The sequence below is a fragment of the Mirounga angustirostris genome, unplaced genomic scaffold (assembly GCF_029215605.1).
Source record: "Mirounga angustirostris isolate CCGP_5_RB_7025 unplaced genomic scaffold, mMirAng1.0.hap1 SCAF_15, whole genome shotgun sequence".
Classification (NCBI taxonomy): domain Eukaryota; kingdom Metazoa; phylum Chordata; class Mammalia; order Carnivora; family Phocidae; genus Mirounga; species Mirounga angustirostris.
In genome coordinates this window covers 14,941,850-14,966,249 of record NW_026991723.1, presented here as the reverse complement: position 1 = coordinate 14,966,249, position 24,400 = coordinate 14,941,850, and the positions used below count along the sequence as shown (strand labels likewise).

The following is a 24,400-nucleotide window of genomic DNA, read 5'->3' as shown; positions in this document are numbered from 1 at the left end:
TTTACTGTTTAAAATTTGTTTTGATGCTGGGATACTTTCAAATATGGATGTATGCAGAGCCTTCCAAAAGTAACATGGGAGAAAATTCTCTGTGACCTAAAACAGGAACTTGTCTTTTTTTTCCCCTGTACTTTGTACTAACCCAAGAGCACTGTCAGCACTCAATAAATAATAAATGACAGTCGTTTAATTATAGCTATTATGCATCCAGGTCATGTTTTATTGACTTCATATTTGAAGCAAAATTTTCTAGCACTTAGGAAGAGAGCAGTAAGGGATAAAAGGCAAGCATAAGCCAGGCAAGGGCCTCAGAAAGAAATGGCAATTTTTATGTCTGCCTCAGAAGAGCTGAATCAGACAAGGAAAATAGAAATGAAACCCAGCCAGCTGAATACCTCATAGCAGGGAGTGGGAAAGCAGTGCAAGAGCATCCTGGATCCATAGCATTACCTCACTGGTGCTCACCAAAGAGCATTATCTAACCACTTTTGGCTCGTCCCACGGGCACTTTCAGTGAGGATGACAGAGATGACCTAATCAAAGGTACGATCTCCAAGTCAGATAGCCAGGCTGAGGATCCAGCCTGCGGTCTTGAAAACTGTTCTGAGCATAGGACTTGTCCAGAGACTAGAGGGCATGGGGCTGGGGAGAGGTCGGCAATAAAGGATACCATTTCCTGAGAGAGGAGAGAAACGTCATTGGCTTGAGATTACTAAACCAGGACAGACTCCGTGGGCACATCCCTGGAAGCAGGCAGAATTCCGTCAATAGATGGCGTTGCCTGGATGGTGCTAGAATGTAGAGGTTTAACACAGAAGCAGTCAACACATAATGCCCACCATGTGACAAGTATAGGGGTCAAGGCTTTTATTTTCATAGGTCTTTCATTCTAACAGAGGGAGATAGATTATAAGCATGTTTTTAAAAGGAAATGTCAGCTAGTTATACATCATATGAAGAAAATCAAGCAGGGTGTTGAAGGAGAGATCCTGGTAGGCTATATTAGATGAGAAGGTCAGAGAAGAGCTCAAAGGTGGTGACATATTAGCAGAGTCCTTAATGACAAAGAAGGCATCAGCCATGCCAAATTCTAGGAATCTGTACCCCTACAGGGAAAAACAGCTAGAGCCAATGCAAGGGTCATCTTGTGTTTGAGCATAAGAAAGAATTCCACCATTTATGGATTTTGCAAAGCAAGAACAAAAGTGGTAGAAGATGAGCTCAGAAAGAAAGAAAGAGAAAAAAAAACCCAGATCCTACAAGATATCGAAGGCCTTAGAAAGAGATTTGGAATTCATTCTAAGTACTTATTAACCACTGGAGGATTTTAAGCACATGATTACAGTCAACCCAGTACTACAACCCAACTACAGTCATAGTTCCCAAGATGACTGTTACAGTTGCAAAAGAGGGACCTGGCAATGTGGAAGACCACAGAGTGGTGTGTGCTCTGTTGCCTCCCTTAAACTTTGGGGGGTTGCGGGGGGGGGAACCGGGGGTTGCATGCAGAGCGTGAACTGGGAATGGAGTCAACATCAGTGGGGCTCAGAGAAACCTGGGTTCTTGCTGTGGTGCCGGAAGGATGTCAACTTGCCAGAGTTCAGGTCCACGACTTGCCAGACACCTATCAGCACCCTGGGCTTGCCTCAAAACTTCCACAGCTCCCTGCTGTGTCTCTGCTGAGCTCTTATTAGCCTGGGAGCTTTATGAAACGAGCACCATATTTACTGGATCCACTTATCATCCATTGCACTGCACAGTAACTGTCCAGGAGTCTGTTTAGTAGAATTCAAAGGAATTAATAGAATGTGCAGTTGATACTACCCATCTTGTCCAGCTTCTGGAAATGTCAGTAAGCTTCATGACTATGGGTCCCAGACTGAGTTCACCATATTCATGGACAGGTTGAGGTCCACTGCTTTAACCATCCTGTGCTCACTTTACTAGAATATCATAAACCATGACACTCAAGTCTTACACCCTTCTGAATTAAAACTGTACTCACTGGTCTTCACTTATTAACACTAACAGGTGGTCCTACTCCTAAATTCTTCTTCTGGCATAGTGTGTGCAAGTGATAAACCACAAAGGAATAATCTGACAGGAGGAAAGATGAGCATCATACTTACATATCCATATTCCAAATCCCAGCACCAGCAATAATTGCAAAACCTCACAAAACATGCCCGGAGAAAGTCTCCAATGAGGATTGTGACATAAGTGGTCAGAACATCAGAAACGGTCAGCCGCACAAATTCCTGTCGAGATATTATCCAGATTAAAAACGAGCATCTCTCCCTTCAAAGGGCCCTAGTGTCGGCATCAAGTTTGTTATGCTTCTGCATGGTATTAGCTTAGAAACTGCCATTAATAGTGAAAAAATAGTGAGGCATATCTAGCAAGTGAAAAATGTTTCACCCTTATTTTATTAGTCAAAAGTAATTATCTCCACTTCCAAAACCACTGTATCAAAAGTCTTCTTACCGAAAAACTTTTATAGGCATAACACAAGAAACAAAACCAGGGATATATTGACCACACATATGTTTAAAACTTTAATCTGGCAAACAGCAATGTTTATGAAGTTAAAAGATGAACTTCGAAAAGTACTGGCAGCATCCGTGATACAGGATTAGTTTTTCTAACACATTAGAAATGTTTATAAATCAGCCTCACAATAGATGGGCAATCCAATAAGGAAAGAAGCTGGCAAATGGCACAAATAAGAAATTCACAGAAGGAAATATGCAGTCAATTAAAATGTTGAAAAACATTGAAACCCCACACACGAAAGTGCAAATTAAAACAAAGAGTTGTTGCCTCACAGAAAGATAAATCTTTAAAAATCCAGGCTTCTCCTTATTGGTGAGTGTGGTGAAGTAAACACTACCATAAACTGATGGGGGAATGTCGACCCCCAACAACACTTGGTGGGAAATTTGTGGAAATCCATCACATTTTAAAGTGAGTAGAATATGATCAAGGAAATCCACCTGTGGAAAGGTGTCCCACAAAAGTATGAACACAAGTGCACAGATCTATACATGTGATTGTTAAAGTAGGACTTCTTCCAGGTAAAGATTGGAAACAATTCAAATATGCTCAGGAGATTAATGAAATAGAACAGTGTGTCCTCACAATGGAATATCATGAGCTCTTGAAAGAAAAAGAGTGCAATTGTGGTTATAGATGCACAACTATGTGAACATACACTAGAAACCATTGAATTGCATATTGTAAATGGGTGGAATGTGTGGTGGATGAATCATACCTCAGTAAACTTTAAAAAGTTTACAAAATAGGATATGTGGTATGAACTCATTTGTTAACAAAAATTTACAAAATAGGATATGTTGTATGAACTCATTTGTTAACAAAAATTCCTATGTATATATGCCTATATGTATATGTATAGACGTAGAAAGTTCTGGAAAACCAGAAACTGGTTACCTCAGTGGTGTGGACTTAAATTTATGTGCAAAAGGGTGTGTGCTGTGGATTAGAGGGAAAGTTCACTATTTCCTCGTGGAACCCCTTTGACAATAATTGATAAATATTAGAATAGACACATAATTATAAATGTTTGTTGTGATAGTTCTCCTCTGCTCCTCCTTTTCTTTTCCTTCTCAATAATTTATGTCCTAAGACTGAAGACACTGGATATCTCATAATACATATTTTGCCAGAAATACTAGTGTTCTTCTATAATTTCTGAAGTCTTTCGGTTTCTATTTCCAGCTACATATATAATCTCCCCTCTAAATAACTAGTGAGAAAGAATTTTCTCATGGGGCAAAGGGCCATTTGACTAGCTGTCTTTAGATTAGTTTCCAGCCTCGTACTTCAGAGCAATGCTTCCTGAATGCCAGATCATCGTCTACCACCTCCATGATTCTTGATACGTCCAAGTACCATATGAAATATAATTTATCTCAGATTTCTTTTAACATCAACATACTTTATTCTTAAAAAATAACCACGACTATTACAAATATAATCTGCTATAAATAGTAGTTAACTAAAATATACACATGAGCCAAGCAAAAATTATTAGAGTAAAACCTTAAAAATACAAATTTAAAAACTCAGCATTAGTTTTCACCAACTGTCGTGCCTGTGACAAGGGCTTGTAGGCTGGCAGTGTATTTTGGGAAATGGTGTCAAAGAACAGGAGTGGAGGTTGGGAAGAATGAAACAGAAGGAAGGAAAGCTTTTGCCCAAGAGCATGCTAAAATATGTCACTACTGAGGCAAGTGAGTCTTATCCTTCTGGGGACCCCACCTGGAAGCCTAGAAGCTGTATAGAATAAGCCTCAGAATTATCCATGCCAGTGACAGAAGAGGGACATACTGATCCACCAACAACCACTCCCATTAGCCAAGGATGTCCCCATGCGGTATTAACACCCCACTTGATGACAGCAGAGAAACTTTGAAGGTAAAGAGAATATGCATACAGCTGTTGAGATGCTATCAGGTTAACAGCTGCATGCAGAACAGCTGGAGTAAAAGGTGGGCCAAGAGAGTGAGAGGTTCCTGCATAATCTGAAAGTTTCTATATAATCCGGCTCCTGTCTAGCTCCCCATATTCTTCTGGTATTGCTCATCCCTCTTCTTCACTCCAGCCCCACTGGCTTTCATTCAGACCCTCAATCTCCATACTTCCTCAGGCCACAGGGCCTTTGCCTGGGTCTTCACTCCACTCAATCATTGTTACTTCACCTCTTGACTCAGTTTATACCAACGAATACACACCACTACGGCATCACTGGTTTAGGAAAGTTTCACTCATCTCACTGACAAGGGCAAGCTTCCCCATAAAAAATTCTCAGATTCCATGTATTTCATTCTTGTAGTGCTTGGCTATCATTGTAAATTTGCAAATTTTGCATAATGACTTAATTAATGGCTTTGCTCCCCCCCCACCCAAGAAATTGTAGTTTTCACAAGAGCAAGGAACTAGCCCACCTTTGTGCCCATTGGACTTCTAGTATCCAACATGATGCCTGCCACTCAGCTTGCACTCAATAAATATGGAATGAATGGTTGAATGATAGTAAATTCCTGCAGTTATTTCTGGCCATAACTTTTCTCTTCCTGTTCTTATTCTCTTTTTCATTGCCCAGGCAACTTGAGTTCAGATTCTAATAACTAGTATCAATTAGAAGGAGGCGATGAGAAATATTTTTTGGCATCCACTACCTTGTCAGAAGGTAAGGTTTTAAAGTCCCCCTCAACTTCCTAAACATTCTCATCCCAGTGGTTGAAATCCTATTTTTTCCTAAGCAGTGGTCTGTCATATAAAATACCAGAAGAGGATTGAAGCATTATACAGAAACATAAGAAGATTTATTCACAAACCATAGGAAGAACACAATGCTTCATAAGAAAGAGAATCCCCCCAACAGTGGCCCAGCCCACCTCAGGGGCACCAATCCCAGTTCCTAGCATGCCAGTCAGGATGGGAGCACAGTCTCCACACAGGCCCCCTGTTGAGCACCATGCCCCACACCTCACAACTTTCCACTCATTACAGTTAGTTATTAAATGCCTGCCTGGGCAGCTTTGATCAGTAAACATAAAAGTCATTAGCAGGTAACAGGAACACGACAGTCAAGGGGCATCACAAAGGACCACAGACTCTAGATGTCCCATGGCAGGAGTTTAGAGAGTAGGTGTTGATGCTGATTATATTTCTAGGGACAATTCAGCGCTATGGACAAGGATGCATGGGTACATTTGGGCTCCTGTCATTGACTTCCTTTAAGAGCTTGAGAAAATTTTTGTAGCTTTTCAGGTCACAGCCTCCTCATCTATAAAATAGAGATAGTTATATAACTTATCTCAGGGTAATTTAAAAATTCAAGGAAACAGCGCTGGGCACATTATAGGCATTCAATAAATGTTAGCCACTGTTGTTCTGTTCAGTTGGCTGCTTTCCCCTTCCCCAAAATGCAGACCTCAGTATATAGCTTTAAATAGCAATCTCCCAAGGGTGGCTTTCCTGCCTAAGAGCTACATCTTGAGATTCCCTGGAGGGATAAAGGAGCCACCAAATTATCCTTTATTCAGATCAAAGAGAGGTTTGAGTCTTATATCATCCTTGAGGAAACAAAGCAGAGGGAGGACAAGAGGAAACTTCAGGAATGTTCTTATGGAACAATGAATGAGTGTTTGGGGTGTGTCCCCAAGATGACATGCAAATCAGATGCCTTTACTGTTTCTCCGGGAGTCACTTTTTTTTTAAAAAGACTCCATTTTATTTTAGAGAGAGAGAGAGCACGCGTGCATGAGCAGGGGAAGGGCCAAGGGTGAGAGAGAGAGAGAGGATCTCAAGCAGACTCGGTCCTGAGTGCAGAGCCTGACTCAGGGCTGGATCTCACCACCAAGAGATCACGACCTGAGCTGAAATCAAGAGTCAGACCCTTAACTGACTGAGCCACCCAGGCGCCCCTGGAGTCATTTCTTTTTTAGATGGGTAAACAAAGTGTTTCTAGGTGCATGGATATAGATATTGATCTCTTAAAGACAAGACTTTCCAGTACTCAGGGTTTTTATGTCCCCTGTGTTCTCTTTGTCCCCGTGGACTCTACCTCCCTCATCTACATTCTGTTAGAACCACAACCTCTGGGTCAGCTCCTGCAGACTTTCCCACAAGCGCTGAATGCCCTCTTAGGGAAAGGAAAGTGAAAGAGAAGGGGGCAGTAAGGAGAGATGATGAAGCAAGGAAAAGCACCAAAGATGGGATATTTTTTTTTTTAAGGACAAGACAAGCAGCAAGGTCTCAAGAAGAATTAAATAAGTGATTTTTCCTTTATTTTAAGCCAGTATGTGTGGGACCAACACAGAAGCTTCTGCATATTCGGAGACACAAGTATCCTCCTCAATTGCACTGGCGTTCCCATCTAATTAATCACTTTCTCTTCCCCAGAAGTGAGCAGCCTCAATCTCATCCTTGACAGTCCATTCCGTCAAGACTGTTAAAGGGTAGGTGTCATACCCCACCTGCCAGTCTGCATTCTAGGACATACAGAAGAGAACACCTCAAACTTCCCGAGCTTGTGAAAAAAAATCCTTTTCTCCCCAATTTTTCATTTCTTTCCACTTTAGCTAAAGACTCAAGGAGCAGCCTACATGTGGTAAGACTTGTGTGAAGCACGGTGACCAGACTTCACTTCAAGGAAGGACCCTTGAAACCCAGAAACCAGTGGACTCCTGTGCATTCACTTCCTGTACCTGCTGTCACAAATTACCACAAACTTTGGGGCTTATAACAACACGACTTTATTTTCTTACAGTTCTGGAGGTCAGAAGTCTAAAATCAAGGTGTAGGCATCAGGGAGGAATCTGGGTCCCCACCTTGTTCAGCGTCTAGAGGCTGCCGGCGCTCCTGGGCTCATAGTCCCTCTTTGTCCATCTATAAAGCACATCTCTCCAAGACAGTTCCACTGTCACGTCTGGTTTTTCTGACTTTGACTCTTTTGTCCCTACTTGTGATTTCATTAGGTCCATCCACATAATCCAGGATAATTTTCCTTCACTTAGTCCCATCAGCAAAGTCCATGTTACCATGTAAGGTAACAAAGTCAGAGGGATTCCAGAGATTAGGCACGGACATCTTTGAAGGGCCATTACTCCATCTACCATACCTCTCTCCTAAGTAAAGGCAGACTTCATTTATTTTCATTTCATTTATTATTTCATATATAATATGTTCTATAAACATATATGAAATGTGCTTGTCTGAAAATTGAGTATTTAATAATACGTAACTGGAAAGGGAGATGCTTATCTGGCCCCTGAAAGCATAAAAATAAAGTAAAACAAAATCCTTAATCATACCATACTTTTTGGACATGTGTCTAGCATCACATACGTTGTTATTTTTTTCCCACAATTAAAATCACAGTTGATTGGCTTAAGTCTGATGAGCATCTAATTGAGCATGAGGGCATCTATTGATACCCACATTTTCACATTGCATCAGTTTTATAAGACTAACACTAACTTTCAATTTTTCCTTTTAGATTATAAAAAATAAGTACACAGCAAAAAATTATTCAAATAATTCCATAAGACCACATTACTGCTGAGACTGAATGTTGTCCAATAGGCAGGCAGATGCATGATGACATATTTAAAAGTATCTGGTCCTCATCGATGAACCCAAGTCCAAAATCGGTTTATGAAATGCACAGTAGCAATGTCAATTTTAATGAGATCAAATTAAAGGCTTTTCAAAATAAAAACTGGATCTGTATAGAAATAAGAGATGTGAGGGGCGCCTGGGTGGCTCAGTCTTTAAGCGTCTGCCTTCGGCTCAGGTCATGATTCCAGGGTCCTGGGATCAAGCCCCGCATCGGGCTCCCTGCTCCGTGGGAAGCCTGCTTCTCCCTCTCCCACTCCCCCTGCTTGTGTTCCTGCTCTCACTATCTCTCTCTCTGTCAAATAAATAAATAAAAACAAAACAAAACAAACAAACAAAAAAAGAAATAAGAAATGTGAAATAGTTTATTGTTGTTTTTCCTTATTTGGTTTCCTTTATTGGACAGAAAGCCATATAAAACATTCTCTCTTTTCTCTGGTAAAATGCTAGTAGCCTTGGACTGGGTCCATTTACATAATCATCATGAAAACAACTAACCTAAAATAGTATTTCCTTTAACACCTAAGGGACAATTATTTGACAAAAATGGACATTGCTGAAATTAGTATTAGTGTGTGCTCCCCAAAGAATCTATTTTTTAATGGAAAACTGGTAGTAATAGGTAGAGTTCCATTTAAATATTCACTGGAGCCTGTATCTAAATCTAGGTGCTTTATTAAAACACAAAGAGAAGATGAACCTCTCCTCACATCATTTAAAAATATCCTTTCTTTATACGCAACTGTAAAAAAACGTGTAAAAGTAGTACTTACGTCAATAGATGGAGTGAGGACTGCATGAGAGACTATATATGAAATTCATAGCCAGCACCATAGTAAGCCTTCAATAAATCTTTGGTATTTTTTATGAAGCAATAAAAAAAAATAGGCCACACTTATGAAAGACATAATTGATTCTGCTCTTTTTTAATCCATTTATTGTCACACACTTCTGTTGGTGACATTACCTGCCCCACCATTGTTTCCCAGCAGGGTCCTCGAGGTACATCTGCAGGATGCACAAAAAAAGGTGGCCCAGTGCTATTTCCCGTGAGTGATGCATTGTAGGCCTTGATCATGTTGGCTTCCCAGAGGGTAATATTGGCCTTTACCAGCTTCTCCTCTTCAATCTAGGATGCAAAGTGATGGAAGCAAAGATGGAGACAGCACAGATTTCAGAGGCATTTCCAGCAATCTGGAGACTGGGAATGTAACAACACACTGATGCCAAGAACAATCCAGATACAAGACTTACCTTGTTGTTAATCTCATCCATCAAGGCAAGAATAAATACATACAAGTTGCCTAAAAGTAGAGCAAAAATGCGTCCCAGTAGCCATTTCAGAGCAATGAGGGGATGGTAGTCTTCCAATTCAGCAAATAAGTCAAACAGTGTTGGACAGAACATCCCCAGAAGGGACATGACCATGTTCATCTATAGGGGAGACACAAGGAATTAACTAAGTTAATGGTATTTAAAAAATAATTGCTTTCTTCCAGGATTTTGCAAGATTTCAGCTAGATTTCCTTCATCTTTTATAAGACTAAAGAAGATAATCTTATGCACTTTTAAAATTTGATCTTAATAAGACAACAAAGAAAATATTCAACTCCCTACCTACAGGTGTGCTTGGGTATGAGCTTATGTAGATGCCAGTAATAATAGTCTGTTTCCTAGTATAATGAGGGAAGTAATTTACATCACTCTCTATCCAAAGAACACATATTGTTCTACATGGGAACTGATTCTGATATGGTGATACACTTTGCAACAAGATTTCCAAAGGAAAGGGAAAATGATCTGCTTGAGGAATGAGGTCCAAACTGGAAATACTAATTTGACAATTACCAGCATACCGGCTAGTTCAATCAGTTGGAATAAATGAGTCCTTGAGATGGGTTCAGGACTAAATACTGAATTCTGGGGGATACACCCTATTAGGGGCAAAAAAAAAAAAAAAAAGGAATGGGTTTATCAAAGAAAACAGGACATTGAGAGAAACAAAAGGCAGAACACAGGCATGATGTTATCAAAGCCAAGGTAGGAAAGTTCCAGGAAAGAAGAACTGGTTTATAATGCCACGGGGGGGGGGGGGGGGGGGGGAAGAGAGAATATGAAAAGTAGCAAATGTATGGTCCATATTTCCTGTCTGGCACCTTTATAATTATAATATTAGGCTAAATTAAATCGGGGAAAAGAATCCAGTGCATGTACTACTTTTGTGATGGGGAAAAAGCCTCCTTAAATGGAAAAAGATTTTGGGTATAGCCCTGGCAAGGGCCTTTCCTAAATACCTGGTTCAAACTGTCACCACTAAACATTTCCTATTGCCATTTCTTGATTCCGTGTTTTGAATGATTATAACTACCAGACTGTATTGAGAAAATAATTGTCAGTATGGTTTTTCCCATTTTTATTAAGAACATTATATGAGCATAACCAAGAGGAGATAAAAATCAGCATGGCATAACATAAAATCAGCACGATATAATTTCAGCCTAAGGTAAAAACTTGGTAGATCCTATGCGATCTTTTATAAGGTAAATTTAAATTCTGTTTCATCAAATGTATGAAGTTATTCATGAATCCCTATTACTACCTTTGTTGGCCCTTAGGACTCAGGGTCCCCTAAAATGGTGTTAAGCAGACCTTACATAGAGTGACTCTTCTACCTAATGAAAATCAACTCCCCACCCTTTACTCTGGTTCATTTATACAAAAATATGATCAATATGAACCATGGACAAAAGTGGCATGGTAATTTTGACTACTATAGCAATTATCAAAACTATAAGGAGAAACTTTGGCAAAAGATTTGATAAATGCTTTGAGGTTCTCCTCTGCTTTAAATAAATAAAATCCCTCTACCTACTGACTTTTTATAGGTTTCTATGAAATGTCTGTCCTGTATAGCCTCTTAAATGTATGGTCTCCCATTTCCAGTATTACCATTTCTGAAATACCTGGAATGCTTTCATTTGGAGCTTTTTGTTGTAAACAGGTTATATTTTGTCCAAGATATTTCTAGAAAATTCTACGCTTATATGAACTTTCTGAATCTCTTTGGTCTACGAGGCTCTGCACAAGTTTCATTGTGGTCAGTCTACACTTCCCACAGCCTCAATCTCTACATACCTTGAAAATGGCCAAGTTTAAAATGATGCCCCATTGTACGCCAGAACATTTTATGAAAGGGAACAGGCCCTAGCGACGACACATAATGATTTCCTTACTCTAAATATCTGAATTTCCTTATTCTCAATATCTGACCTCCTTCCTCTGACCTGCTCAGTGGGCACATATCCGGAAGACATATCACAATCCGATTTAATTCCAGGCAAAGAGCTGGCCTTCCTCATTTGACTCTCTCTTGGAGGGGGAGGAAATAAGGCAAGGGGAGGAGAAGATGGGAAGTGTGCAGTGAGGCTGCTAGGGAGAGACAGAGAGAATCCCAGACTTGCCAACAGTGGAGGAGGTAATCTGAACGTTTTTGGTGAGATAAACATAGGAACCAAGGACTCTAACATTGCTGCTTTAAAGAAATACGGGCAACAACTGGATCTTTCAGTGACAGACCCAGAATCTATAGAGAAAGAAACATAGAGTCATGGAAGGAGTGTGGGCCTTGAAATCAAGATTCCCAGGTTTTAACTCACTCTTCTCCACGATTCTGTGACCTGAACACACCGCCCCCTCTCCTGACACTCATTAACCACATCTGTTAAATATACTGGTTGGAATATATGTGTTCCAATATCTTTCAACTCCAGCTTTACCATAAAGGCACAAAATGAAAAACAGACAGGCCGTAGAAAGATCCGGAAATAAGACTGGAAGAGAGTGGAAAATGTGTGACAGGGCAGCGTGGGGGAAGATAGGTAAAACGTGGCCTTATTTAACATTGCATCATAGAAGCATAACCCACACAATTTCAAATGTCAGGTTCTAAGCACACAGAAAGCATGCAGAGACGAACTTCATTCTTTTCCCACCACCCAAGGGTGTCAGGATCTTGCTGTGCAAATTCCTGGGATCGCTTCACAGCCCAGAAGATGAGGTATCCACTCCCGCCAAGTGTTAGAAACACGAAGAAGTTAGCAAGAAACCTCAGGAATCGGATCAAGTGGACGTTTTCTTCTACTTGGGCTGCTCTTTCCTCTATGATTGCTTCCTGTACTCAAGCAAAACAGAAAAAAAAAAAAAAGTGTATCTGAGCTACAAAAACCAGCACACACTCAGAAAATATTCTTGCAAACATCCAATGAGGAATGAAAATGCATACTCTATCTGGGATTCCGCAAACCAGGTGGATATCAGCAGCAACTGAGAACAAGTGAAGGAAGGGACAATTCTTACAAACTCTGATGGATCTAATACTAGGACAATCTTCTTTCTAAATTCTCTTCTGATAAAGTCTTTTTTTTTTTTTTTGAAGCTACAAAATAATACCTAAGAGTCATTTTGAATATTGAGCTAGCTTATTCCTGTAAATAATTAGTCAGCATTGTTCTATTATTTAGACTATCCAATTCTGATTACTAATGGTCTTCTGTTTCAAACCAATGGCGGTATTTTTATCACCAAATTTAGAGAAGAAATTGTGCTGTCATCAGATATTTTCCAATCACAATCAGAACCCTGCCCAGATCCTGGTAGGCAGAAATGATGAGTTAATCTTTCTTCTGTCAGGATACTTCGCTAGCTAAACCGTATGGAATGGCTCTGATTTTAGTCTTAGAAATCCAAAGGCACAGATCTTGAGGTTGATGTGTTTACCTTAAAGTTCATGGTGATAGAATTGAATTTGTTGTCTGCTGTTTCCGGATTGCCAATCAGGTAGTCCCAGCTTGTGAATACCTTCCAGCTGAAGTTGAATGTATTGTCATCACCACCCCCATCATCCCCGATATTTTTGGTCATCCTGTAAAAACGCGGAGTTTAATCCAGCCCCCCCCGGAAACACAAAGAAAGGGAGAGGGTAGGGAGTAGCAAAATAGTACAATTGTAGGTAGCCTGGAGAAGCAATATCCCAAAAGCATGTATTTTCAAACAAAGTTTGTTCTTATGACCAGAAAATAGAAATTTATCTTTAAATTTTGGGTTTGTTTTAATTTTTTAAACTGTTCATTTTCCAGGCCTTTCAAGATTAAAAGACTATGACGCATTGATGATTTTAACAACTAAACTGGTCCTATAAAAATACATATTTTTAATTTATTTTCCTAAACTTTTCTTAGCATCATATACTTGTTTATTAACCTTTTGCAGGATAAGGCTCTCTTTAAAACTCTGATGAAAACAAATGGGTCCCTCCCCAGGAAAAAAAATGTGTGTACACTCTTAAACTGTTCTAGGCAGCTTTAGCTTATTTCCAGATCCCCCTGCAGCTAGGAATGAACTAACCCAGGGCAGGTCAGGAAATCCTGCATAGATCCAACTCCCCCCTCAAGAATCTCTTCCCAAAGAACAGACTGAATGCATGAAATTTCTCCATACTCTGTAACTCTTGAACAAAAAGCAAAATTTTTATACAACCTTCATGCCAATGGGTTACATATATTCTAATCTATATATTTTAATATATATAAATCACTGATTCGAATATTATGTGTGTGTGTATATATATGTATATGTATATATGTGTATATATGTATATATATGTATGTATGTGTGTATATATATGTATATGTATGTATATATATGTGTATATGTGTGTGTGTGTGTATATACACACACACACACACACACATACTTTTTTTTTGCTTGGAAAGCTTAAAATGCATTTACTTAAAGTTTATTTCAATGGCTTGAGATCTATATTCCACTCACTCCACTTCCTTTCTTTTCCCCTTATCACTATAAAAAGCAAAATTAAATTTCATATGATACATATTATAAAATGATGCCATAAGGTTTTGGTTTTTTGAATATTATAGTGATACAGAACCAAAAAGGAAAGAAGCACCATGCCATAAAGCTGAGATTATAAATTGGCAGGCATCCCTGACGTGGCCTACATCCCCTTCTATTAGCTCCACTCCTTATAGAGGTTTATATATTTTAAATGGGTTAATGGGTTACGAAAAATCACCAAAAATAATTATCCCTTATTTCAGTCTATCATCTTACCCTTTGAAATCAGGTGTTTGCCTGTATCACCATATTTGCCCCTTCTCAACAACTGAGCAAAAGGTCAAGGTAGTTAATATTATTCTCTTTTTACAGATGGGGAAGCTAAGGGTTAGCATTATGGAGTGATTTGCTAGACACGTTCCAGGAGTTAACCGCGGAGGTAGGTCAAGGGCTTAGGTTCTCCGACCTCTCTCTGGTGCCCAAGCTAGGACTGTATGAGCTATGTTGAATCACATAAAATGCCTTTATGTAGGTCAAAAGGGGTTGAAACCCAAGATTTCCACTGGTTTAACTGAGGGAGAAAATCACTTATTGGATTCATATGCCACCATCCATTTCTGTGCTGTCACTGAGCAAAAGGGCAGGGCTTCAAGTCAGAATGGATGCTTGACAGATGGAAGTTTTGAGTGGAGCTTCCCTGGCAAAACTGGGGGTTGTGCTCCCAGATAAGGGAGCGTGAGCTGGGCAAGCAAGTCAGGAACACCCAGCATGCGGGAACCAACTGGAAAGAGAGGTGAGTGCCAAAAGAAGGAAGGGAAGGTGGGCGCCTGGGTGGCTCAGTCAGTTGGGCGACTGCCTTCGCCTCAGGTCATGATCCTGGAGTCCCCGGATCGAGTCCTGCATCGGGCTCCCTGCTCGGCAGGGAGCCTGCTTCTCCCTCTGACCCTCCCCCCTCTCATGTGCTCGCTCTCATTCTCTCTCTCTCAAATAAATAAATAAATCTTTAAAAAAAAGAAGGAAGGGAAGGTCCCGAAGACAAACTTGGGATTGTAGCACACTTCTGTTCAGGGACAGCCCTAACACCTATTAAATGTTCCATGGACAGCTCTAGCCCTTACCCATAGAGGGAAAAATAATGCAACTACCTATGGAAATTCTTCCTTTTTCAAGGAGGCTGTAGATTTGAACCACTGTGTCTATGAGAAGCAACCTCCACGTATCGTTTGCTTTGCTGGGAGGTTGTAGAAAGCGACTGTTGCATTCATTCCTTTGCCTCGACTTCTTGCCTCGGTTATTTGGTCATTTTATGGATGCACGTGACAGTTTTCAATTATTCGAATAAGTGCCTCCATAAATCCTAAGCCAACAGGGTCACTGTAATGGAGCCTCTGCTAAAATGAAAGTCAGGAAGAAGGAGGGGATTGAAAGGGAGGTAGGAAGCAACTCTCTCGAAGCTCACAGGATAAGCCCACTACACAAGGGGGAAAAAATTACAGCAAGGGCCATACTATACTAAATAGCATGTATTACATTCTTTTTTTTTTTAAGATTTTATTTATTTATTTGACAGAGAGAGAGCACAAGCAGGGGGAGTGGGAGAGGGAGAAGCACGCTCCCTGCTGAGCAAGGAGCACGATGAAGGAATCGATAGGGGAGGATGACCTGGACCCTCAAGCAGAGGTTCTTTCCTGTGATGAAGCAAAAGGCCAATTCACCTTGTTCATGATCCAATAAAAGGGTCAGGACACTGATGGAGGTCTCTCAAGACTTCTAAGCTAGCTCAGAGAATTGGCTCACGGATTATGGAGATTACTCATAGCCCCACATGCAGGTTTCTGCCCTGTCTTTAATGGGTTGTTACACATACATTTCAGGCAGGGGGGAAATGAACTGCAGCTTCATCAGTTCTCTGATGAAATTCTTCTCCATGCTCTCCATGCTCTAATAAATGTTCTTCCAGACAGACCATGATTCTGCAGTTGATCGTGACGGTCTCGCTGGGGGCCATTCGTTTTCGCTATCTTATATGGCTGATTTTTTTTTTTGGTTGAGTGACTACTCTGGTTCTGTTTTGTTTTTTTAATGAGCAGAGAAAAACAGATTCTGCCTATTGAGCTGATTCTGCAACTTGCAAACTTCTCTGCACACAAAAAAGAGGGGCCAGCAGCTGTTTCCCTGGCTTGTTTGCAATATGGATTCATACCTTGAAGTTTAAAAAGGCGTATCTTCAAAATCTGCTTAAACACAGGGTAGGGGTGCAACCCAGTGAGATGATCCAAAGGCCTGAGCTTGTGTTCAACCCTTTTGTTTGGGGAATGTCAGAGTCTAACACTAGTGTTGGTATTAAAACTACATTTTATCTCTTACGGACTCAGTATCCTCTAGATATAAAATACAATAAAAATTACATCCAATTCTTAAATTAATTATACTATTTGATTCCAGAAATCATGGCTCGCTTCCCAAGAGACCAGTGAAACTTACGCTTTAAGGACAACCAGAAAGCTGTATCCAATGCACATGATCCCCACCAGAAAATAGGAGAGCGGCAGCCTGAAATTCATCCATCCAATTGTTCGTTTATTGTCATAATAGCCATAAAAGAGGACAGAATATTGCGCCAAGCCCTAAAATCCAACAACATAGCCACTTAGCAGATGCTATGAAGAGCAACTCAAAGAAAAAAGATTGACTTTTAAGAGAAACAACAAAATGGCATTAATTTTCAAACTTGGGAGTTGAGTCCTATTGTTTTTGTTTCGTAGAGCAAATGTTTCAGCTGCCACATTGATTGGCAGCCTCTTGGTTTACTCGAAATTCAGGGACTTCTAAATAGGCCAAATTTTTAACCAAATATAGGCTTGCCAAGCTGTGGAGCCATCACCATGAAATGCCCATTGATTGAAACATCAAAACACACTTCATGGTGTCATTAGATTTACAATTTTAAGAGCTTGCTTAACATTTGGGGAGGATCTGAAACATGCTTTCTCAAAGTGTCATGGCAAGTTTCCACCTCCAGTCACCTGAACCACCATTAGATTGATTCTCCTCCAACCACAGAGGCCGTGTCTCAGCTCACATTGAGCAAAGGTGAAGAGCAGGTGAGAGGTCATGGGAACCAATCTGCACAACCTTGTACGCATCAAGACCATTAGAGCATTCTCCCAGAGCAAGCATGTTTATTGTGCAATTACGTGTTCTTTCCTTAAAATTACCTGCCAGATAATTAGAATTACCATGTCCCAAAGCTTCCTGAGGAGCCCTCTTTATATGGGGAACATTGGCATATTCTGACGCTCTTTCCTCTGTCATGGTCTTCGTCTTTCTCTCCTCGAATTCACTGTTTTTCACTCTCAGCTTTGAAGCATGTTTCCATATTACTACATTTCCACTGCCCTGGCTTCCTTCTGACTTCCTCTCTCTGCCAATAACTTGAAATTACTGTGTTTTGTGAAGTGAGACAGTAATAACTTGCCAATGCAAGGCTTCCTCTAGAGATCAAGTGAGTCACCCTTGAGTCTTAGAAAGCCCAATTGGCTACCTTTAACATCATTTATACACAGCCAGGGACTTTAAGGCCCACTACTAAAAAAGTGGGGAAGCAGGGTGGAAGAGGAAGAGGAGAAAATCTCCTGGATGCTAATTCCCAGAAGGAAGATTTAAGAGAAGCAATTTAGAAAATTGCCTTAAACGGAGATCATGCCTAGCTCAAAACAGAGGCCAACAGAGATCTGGAAGAATTATTGCTTTAGAAATTTGCAGCAAGTTTATGTTTTAATACTGTGTATGAATTAGCAGGAAAAATCTCAGAAGAAAGAAAGAAAAAATCAGAAGAGCTCATGGGCTTTGAGTAGGGTCAGGATGGAATGAGTGGGACGAAGGTAAAAATGGAAGTGCTTCCCCACACCACACCTGTCCTTGTCTGCATTTTTTTTTCAGCTTAAGAAAAAAGAAATCCTACCCCAAAGAAAATTCTGGGGCTAAAGAACTTGTAGAAACCTCAGACTGGGGAAGCACATGGGCTAATCTCATGCCCCAAATAAGAAACCACATAGGGAGTAATTGGTCAACTGCCCAAGACCCAGGAATCATCCCAGGAGAATAATCATTGGAAGGATCTCCCTCACCCAGTTCAATGACATCTTCTTGCTTCACATTCATCTAGTTAAGGACTCTGCCTCCTCTCAGCTATTTGAAATCCAGTCTCTTTCTACTGTGTCCTAAACCTTCAGGCTGGTCTTCCTGTCCCAGAGCAACAATAACAGAGCCTGGGAAGTATAGGCACTTACCTCTTGTCTGGTTTAAAGATATCCTAAAGTGTTTATATTTTTCCCCATGAGTACAACACATATCATTTTCCAAACTCCTCTATTTTTCCCTGCAAACGACCCTCACCGCATTTCCTTGCCACTATCCCCGTGCTTGGTGATAATGCAATAACATCAATCAGTACATTTTGTTGAGCATTTAGCATTTGCCACACATGTTCTCTCATCTCACAGAATCCTTACAAGAACCCTCTGAAGTCGCTCCTGTTAGGGGCAGTGGGTTTTCCTCCACTCTTGGTGCTGCCTTGCATGAGGGCAAGACCCATAACTGTAACACTCCCAGGTACTCCCCGCTTCCTTATGCTGTCTGTGGGAAGGAGAACCTTATCTGATAGCAGAGCATGGAAGAAGAAATGGGGATGATGCAGGCCACCTCTCTTTCCCCTCCTGAGACAGCACACACTGTGCCCTACCTCTGGAGGGAGCATCTTGTCCTGGGCTGGGGCGGCTGCATAGAAAGTTCTGGCTGTGAAGCCCACTTGCCCATAAAAAGATGCCACATTCTTTCATATCAGCTTTAACAATAATAAAAGTGGCATGTTGACCTCCATCTGTCTAATGTTTTGTCTTATTTCTGGTTAGCTCACAACCTGGTTAAACAAGGTCGGGGTGTTATCTACCATGATTCCCCCGCCCAGCAAGACTCAGTAGCCTTATTCCTACTTTGCAGGTGAAGCAACTGATTTTTAGAGAGGTTAAGTAACTTGTGCACACTCACATAGCCAGCAAGTGACAGTCTGAACTTGAACTGCGTCTGTCTGATTCAAATCCATATATTTCATAACTCTATAAGCTCTACTCCTTCTCCCATGCTTTGCCTTCCACCCCTTGTATCATGCTAATGCCATACCTTTCCAGTGAAACAAAGAAACAAGAAACCCTACCAACCCAGCAGGGCCTTTTGACCTACTCCCCTGGACTGATCCATGGTGGTGCCAGGACCTCTCGAGAAGGACCTGAACACCCCTTCTGAAGATTTCAGAGGGCCTCATCTCCACGTGCTTAAACATTACAACCTGACATCATTTTCTAGTTCATAATGGCAGCACCGGGATTAAAAGGCACCTCCAAAACAACATGAAAGGAGAAAGTAGATAGATAACAAGCATCTGGTACGCTTGTTAGGTTCATCTGGTGTGTGTACCATTCAATGGCTAGCACTTCATAAATATTAGATGGCAACCCAAAGGGAGAAGGTTCGTTTTGGGGGGAATCCTGATGATTTCACAAAGCTTTCTTCAGTTTGCCTATTACTACATGTGCGATCAAGCATGTAAATAAAAGAGGCACCACTGAAGAAGACAATTTTAAAAAGCTTTATCCAATCCATCTTCCTAGCATGTTGAAGGGTGACTTGAAACACCCCTCCCCTCCCACCCCGCGGGCCCCCCACACTCCACACATCTTTCCCTTTCCCTTAAAACTCCAACAGCAGACATCTGGAAGCGACTAAAATAGCAATGACTTCTAGCCTAGCCAAAGTTCTATTCAGTTTCCATGTCAGCGCTCATGGCTTTCCCTGGGGGAGCATTCTCCCACCCCGAAATCTGTGACAGAGAAGTCACAGGCAGAGCCAAGTTTCAAATGAGCACGAAATATTCCCGTCCAACTCTGGGTTCCATGCTTGCGCATTGTCTATTAAGAGTCTAATTTCTGTTTGAGTGCCGCAGCTGGTCTAGTTCACAGTCACTGACACATTTCCCCAAGAAAGAGAATGTTTTGATGATGTCGCTAGGAATCAACTCATGTATTTGTTTATCTAACTAACTTTTTATTGAGAATTGACTGTTTGCCAAACATGATACATAGATGGAGTAAGATACCGGATGGCCGAGGCCCCTAAAAATGTTCTGCATGCCAAATGTCCTCTTCATGAGTATCTGTCACCTGAAATTATATTAGAACTCCACCCCTTTGGCGTTTCTCATGATGGCAAATAAAGAGTTACTGCAAAACAAGACATTCCATCCCTAGGACGGTAAATGAGTTTCAGTGTCCTTAGCAACTCTTTTCAGTTTGTAGTAACCGCCAGACCACTGTTTTATTAAAAAAAAAAAAAAAAAAAAAAAATCTTGAAGTCAAAACTGGTGGGAAAGGAAGATATGATTTCTGATTCTGACCATGCCTGCTAAGGGCATGTGAAGGAAGAGTGGCACCACACCATGGGGTATGTTCCTACCCTTCTCTGTATTGTTACCAGTTATTTATACCTTAGCGTTAAAGAAAGTTGCAAGTCTGGATGAAAGATAGGGCATGGCATCACTTAATATCTGATAAAGTGGAAATAAGCAAGGAGTGAGAAGGCTAACAACACTCAACACAAACCTCAACTAACTTCACAAGGATGTCAACTAGCCTGGCACCTATGTGTACGTGCTGAGATCCAGCCCATGGCCACCTTCCTTCCCTCCGCCCAGACTCACCAAGTTTCCACCTCATGCTTTGATCACCATCAAGATTTCCTTTCTTTTTTGCTACAGCCCAGATCTGGGAGTATGTAACTGACACCCTATGGCTCTTAGCTAGGGAGCCCCTAAATTACAAAGAGGAAGACTCTTAGCTAGTCAGCATGTAGATTACAAAGAGGAAACTGGGCTGAGCCTTTGGAGAACTTCTAGTTTTCCATAGTTGGAATTAACTACCTGTCTACAGGACTGTAGTCCTGAACTCCCACCCTCAAAAAGCCATGAAGTAGACAGTTGCTTTTAGTGCCCATCCATAGATCCGCTCCCTCGTGTCTCTGCCTCCTTCCCAGAGAACTCACATTGCTGGTGCCCCGTTCCCCTTTCTGGCTTGTGGATACCATGCTCTCTCTGTCAGGGCTCCCTCTTCTTCTTTTCTTGTCCCTCCAAGAAATGGATATTTTCATGACTTAAGTACCCATGAATAAGCATTAAAGAAAAGAAATTTTAATTAAACATCTACCACGTGCCAGGCATTGTGCTAGTGCTTTACACACACAACCTCATTTACTTTTTAACACCAGCCTGCTAGATAGGTATTAATACTACTATTTTACACACGACAACTAAGAGGCTCAGAATGGTTGTCTTAATATCTCACAGGTGGTATATGGCAGGATTCAGACTCAGGTCTGTCTAAATCCCATGAGTTCTTTTCATTATGTGACCCTGCATTTTAAACTATGCTGGCTTCTGTAAAGAGCATTTCCATTTGTCTTTTCTGTGTCATGGTCAACAACTGACACTAATGTTGGGAATTCTAGATACTATGCCCAGTGCCCAATACACATCTTATTTCCTTGGATATCCCACAGAAACCTTGAACTCAAGAAGTTCCCCCAAACCTACTTCTTCCTCCTCTCTCAGGGAATGACATCACCAACCTATCTGTCACCTCAGGCAGAAACCTGGATATTTCATTATCTTCCCATTTTCACCCGTAAGTCACATGCAGTTACTAGCTGAATCCTGTAGTTTCTGCCTCACGATCATATGTGACACTGATCTCTTCTGTGTACACCATTGCCATTCACAGGCCTCTCTTCCTCCATCTTACACCAAGTCCAACCAAGTCCATCTCATATTCACAAAGAACCTTCTAAAGGGTACCTGACCACATTTCCATCCTTCTTCAAAACTTTGTGCTCTCCACTGCCTATAGAATAAAGTCTGACTCCTTAGCAAAAGGAATGAAATTGTCCTCCTTGATTAGATCCCTTTTTGTATGACACACTCATCTTTAAGTATGCCACTCTTTCCCTAAACACCAGCTCTGCTGAATCACTCATGGGTATTGAGTGCATGACACCATTTCCTGCCTCCATGCCTTGGTGTGTGCAGGTTCTTTTGCTTGGAACGTTGTTCCCAGCTATCCTCCCCATTTCAGAGTCTAGTTTATTGCTACTCTTCCTTTAAAACCAGTTCAAACAACCTCTGTAAAGCCTTTACTGACCTCTAGACCCGAGCTACTTGTTACGGGGAAATGGTCATTTCCTTCAGATGCACAGAGCTCCACCTCATGAAACACTCCCCAGGCCCTCACTATCCCTCTACTCACTACCTCCCAGGGAAGGTAGAGTGACTTCTCAGATCCGTACTTCTGAATGAATTAGCTGTACTTGCCTAGCCCAAATATAACTTTCTTCCTGTAGGAAATAAACTTTCCCAGGATAAGATGGACTAATTTGGAGTCCCATATCAGCAGGGCCATTTGGCTAAGAGTCTCAGATTATTTCTCCCATTTGGCCCCCAGTAGTAATGAATGTGAAGTGTTGGTGCCCATCTGCCTCCCCTTTCAAACAAATTATTCAGAACTCAGATGGAAAATAGAGTTATTGCTTTACTGGGTCCTCTCAGGTCTCCAGTAAATGGAACTCCTACTGGAGTGTCACACAGAATCCTCCCTCCCTTATGCCTCCATGTGCCTAGGACATGTATCTGTTAGCTTGAGATTGTCACATCATAAGACAATTGTTTGTTTGCACATCCAATTAAACCAAAAGGTCTCTGTGGGCAGGGAAAATATTATTAGTTATCGTTGTATTCCCAGCATCTCACATTCAATTTATGCTTGTGGAATGACTAAATGAACAGAAAAATTGCTTCTGGTGGTCATTAGCAATCCTCAGTGAGATTAAGCTCTTTCAAATTATCGTCTAAACCACCTTTTTCTGTTTTTCTTCTCTCTGCTCCCCATTTTAATAGAAGAGAGTAAATCATTCAAGACAGTAACATGATGATAACAATTTTATGTTGGGATTTAATGAATCAAAACACCAAGAAAGTGTCTGAGAGATACTAATACTGCCAAAACTCCTTAATTTTTTCTACTGTCTAATTGCCTAAAACTCTTAGAAAATAAGAAATTCTCAGTGCTATAAAATGAGCTTCTACATATAGTCTCTTCCCAAATGGAAAAATGGTCTTTTGTTTCACAAGGTAGAGATTAAAAGCATTATCTTACGGGGCTTTGTTGTTCAATTGACTTCTGGTCTTCTAAATCTGCCTACTAGTTCTTTAAAGTAATGAAAAATGAAGCATCATAAATTCATATATGAAGAGAGATGTATCTGGTTATATGGAAACAGCCTGTGCTGGGAATTACCTTACCTTATTTTATCTATCTTAAAAAGAGTTTTTGAACAAATGAAAATACAAAAAAAAAAAAAGTAGAGAAAATAAACTATTTGAAAAAAATGAAGTTCAGAAAATTTCAATCCTATATGAGCAGCATATATTTTATTTCAAACATTTAAGATCAATGAATGTAATTAATTTCAAGTACAATGTATTAGTAAATAATATCTACTGGAGATACATGATGCTGGAACATGGGATAGAGTTTTTACAGAATTGTTTTCAAGTGTTTGTAACTTTAAATAATCTATTGTCATAGCAGAGGTATCAGACTCAAAATCTGGTGCCATTTGTTTGTATTATGGGATAATTTAATAGACTGTGAAGTTCTAATCTGACTCGATGGCTCAGCCTTTTATCTATGAGGTTGGCAACTAATATTTACATATCAGCAAATTCCTACCAGGCAAATCGAGCTCTTCCAAAAAATCTTAGTCTCTCCACTTTCTGATATTTATCGACACGTGATACTCTCACATATTGATAGATTCTTCCTTGGTGTCCTCACATTCAATTTCCACCTCTCTGTTCTGTTGACCTTTTTAATTTCCAACTTTGATAATGCCACTACTCATCCACCACTTGCCTGAATTACTTTCAACTGCTCTGAGAAAAAATAAATTATCATGGCCTAGATTCTAGAGGGTCCCACACGTCTTGATACCTCTGTAAGGCCATCCACCCCGATGCCTCTTCATCTAGTTTCACTAACCTCCAGTCAGTCCCTTGAGTAGGGCAACCTTCTCCCAGGACTGGTCCTTTGACTTGCTATCCTCGTTTTCTAGAATACCTCTCCCCTCTCCCAAATTGGGAGCTGATACTGACTCCTCGGAGCCCGATTCAAATCTTACTTTCTCAGAAAAATTTCTGCTCTCCTCTACCTCCCTCTCTTAGGCTGCAAACCAGGTCAGGATCTCTGCTACATGTTCTCTTAATACTGTTTACCTTTCTTCTGTAGTACTTGGCACAGTC

At 40.7% G+C, this 24,400-nt stretch overlaps 1 protein-coding gene across 1 annotated transcript in view; it reads right to left on the bottom strand.

Annotated features, from left to right (window-relative positions):
• TMC1 (transmembrane channel like 1) overlaps nucleotides 1–24,400 on the bottom strand; it is a 126,644-nt gene that overhangs the window by 28,560 nt on the left and 73,684 nt on the right. Inside the window, exons 9-14 of the mRNA XM_064579868.1 lie at nucleotides 16,483–16,625; nucleotides 12,922–13,066; nucleotides 12,122–12,316; nucleotides 9,400–9,579; nucleotides 9,113–9,274; nucleotides 2,130–2,258 (exon numbers count right to left, since the gene is read on the bottom strand). Coding sequence (XP_064435938.1) covers nucleotides 2,130–2,258; nucleotides 9,113–9,274; nucleotides 9,400–9,579; nucleotides 12,122–12,316; nucleotides 12,922–13,066; nucleotides 16,483–16,625 — 954 coding nt within the window. The remainder of the gene's footprint in view (nucleotides 1–2,129; nucleotides 2,259–9,112; nucleotides 9,275–9,399; nucleotides 9,580–12,121; nucleotides 12,317–12,921; nucleotides 13,067–16,482; nucleotides 16,626–24,400) is intronic.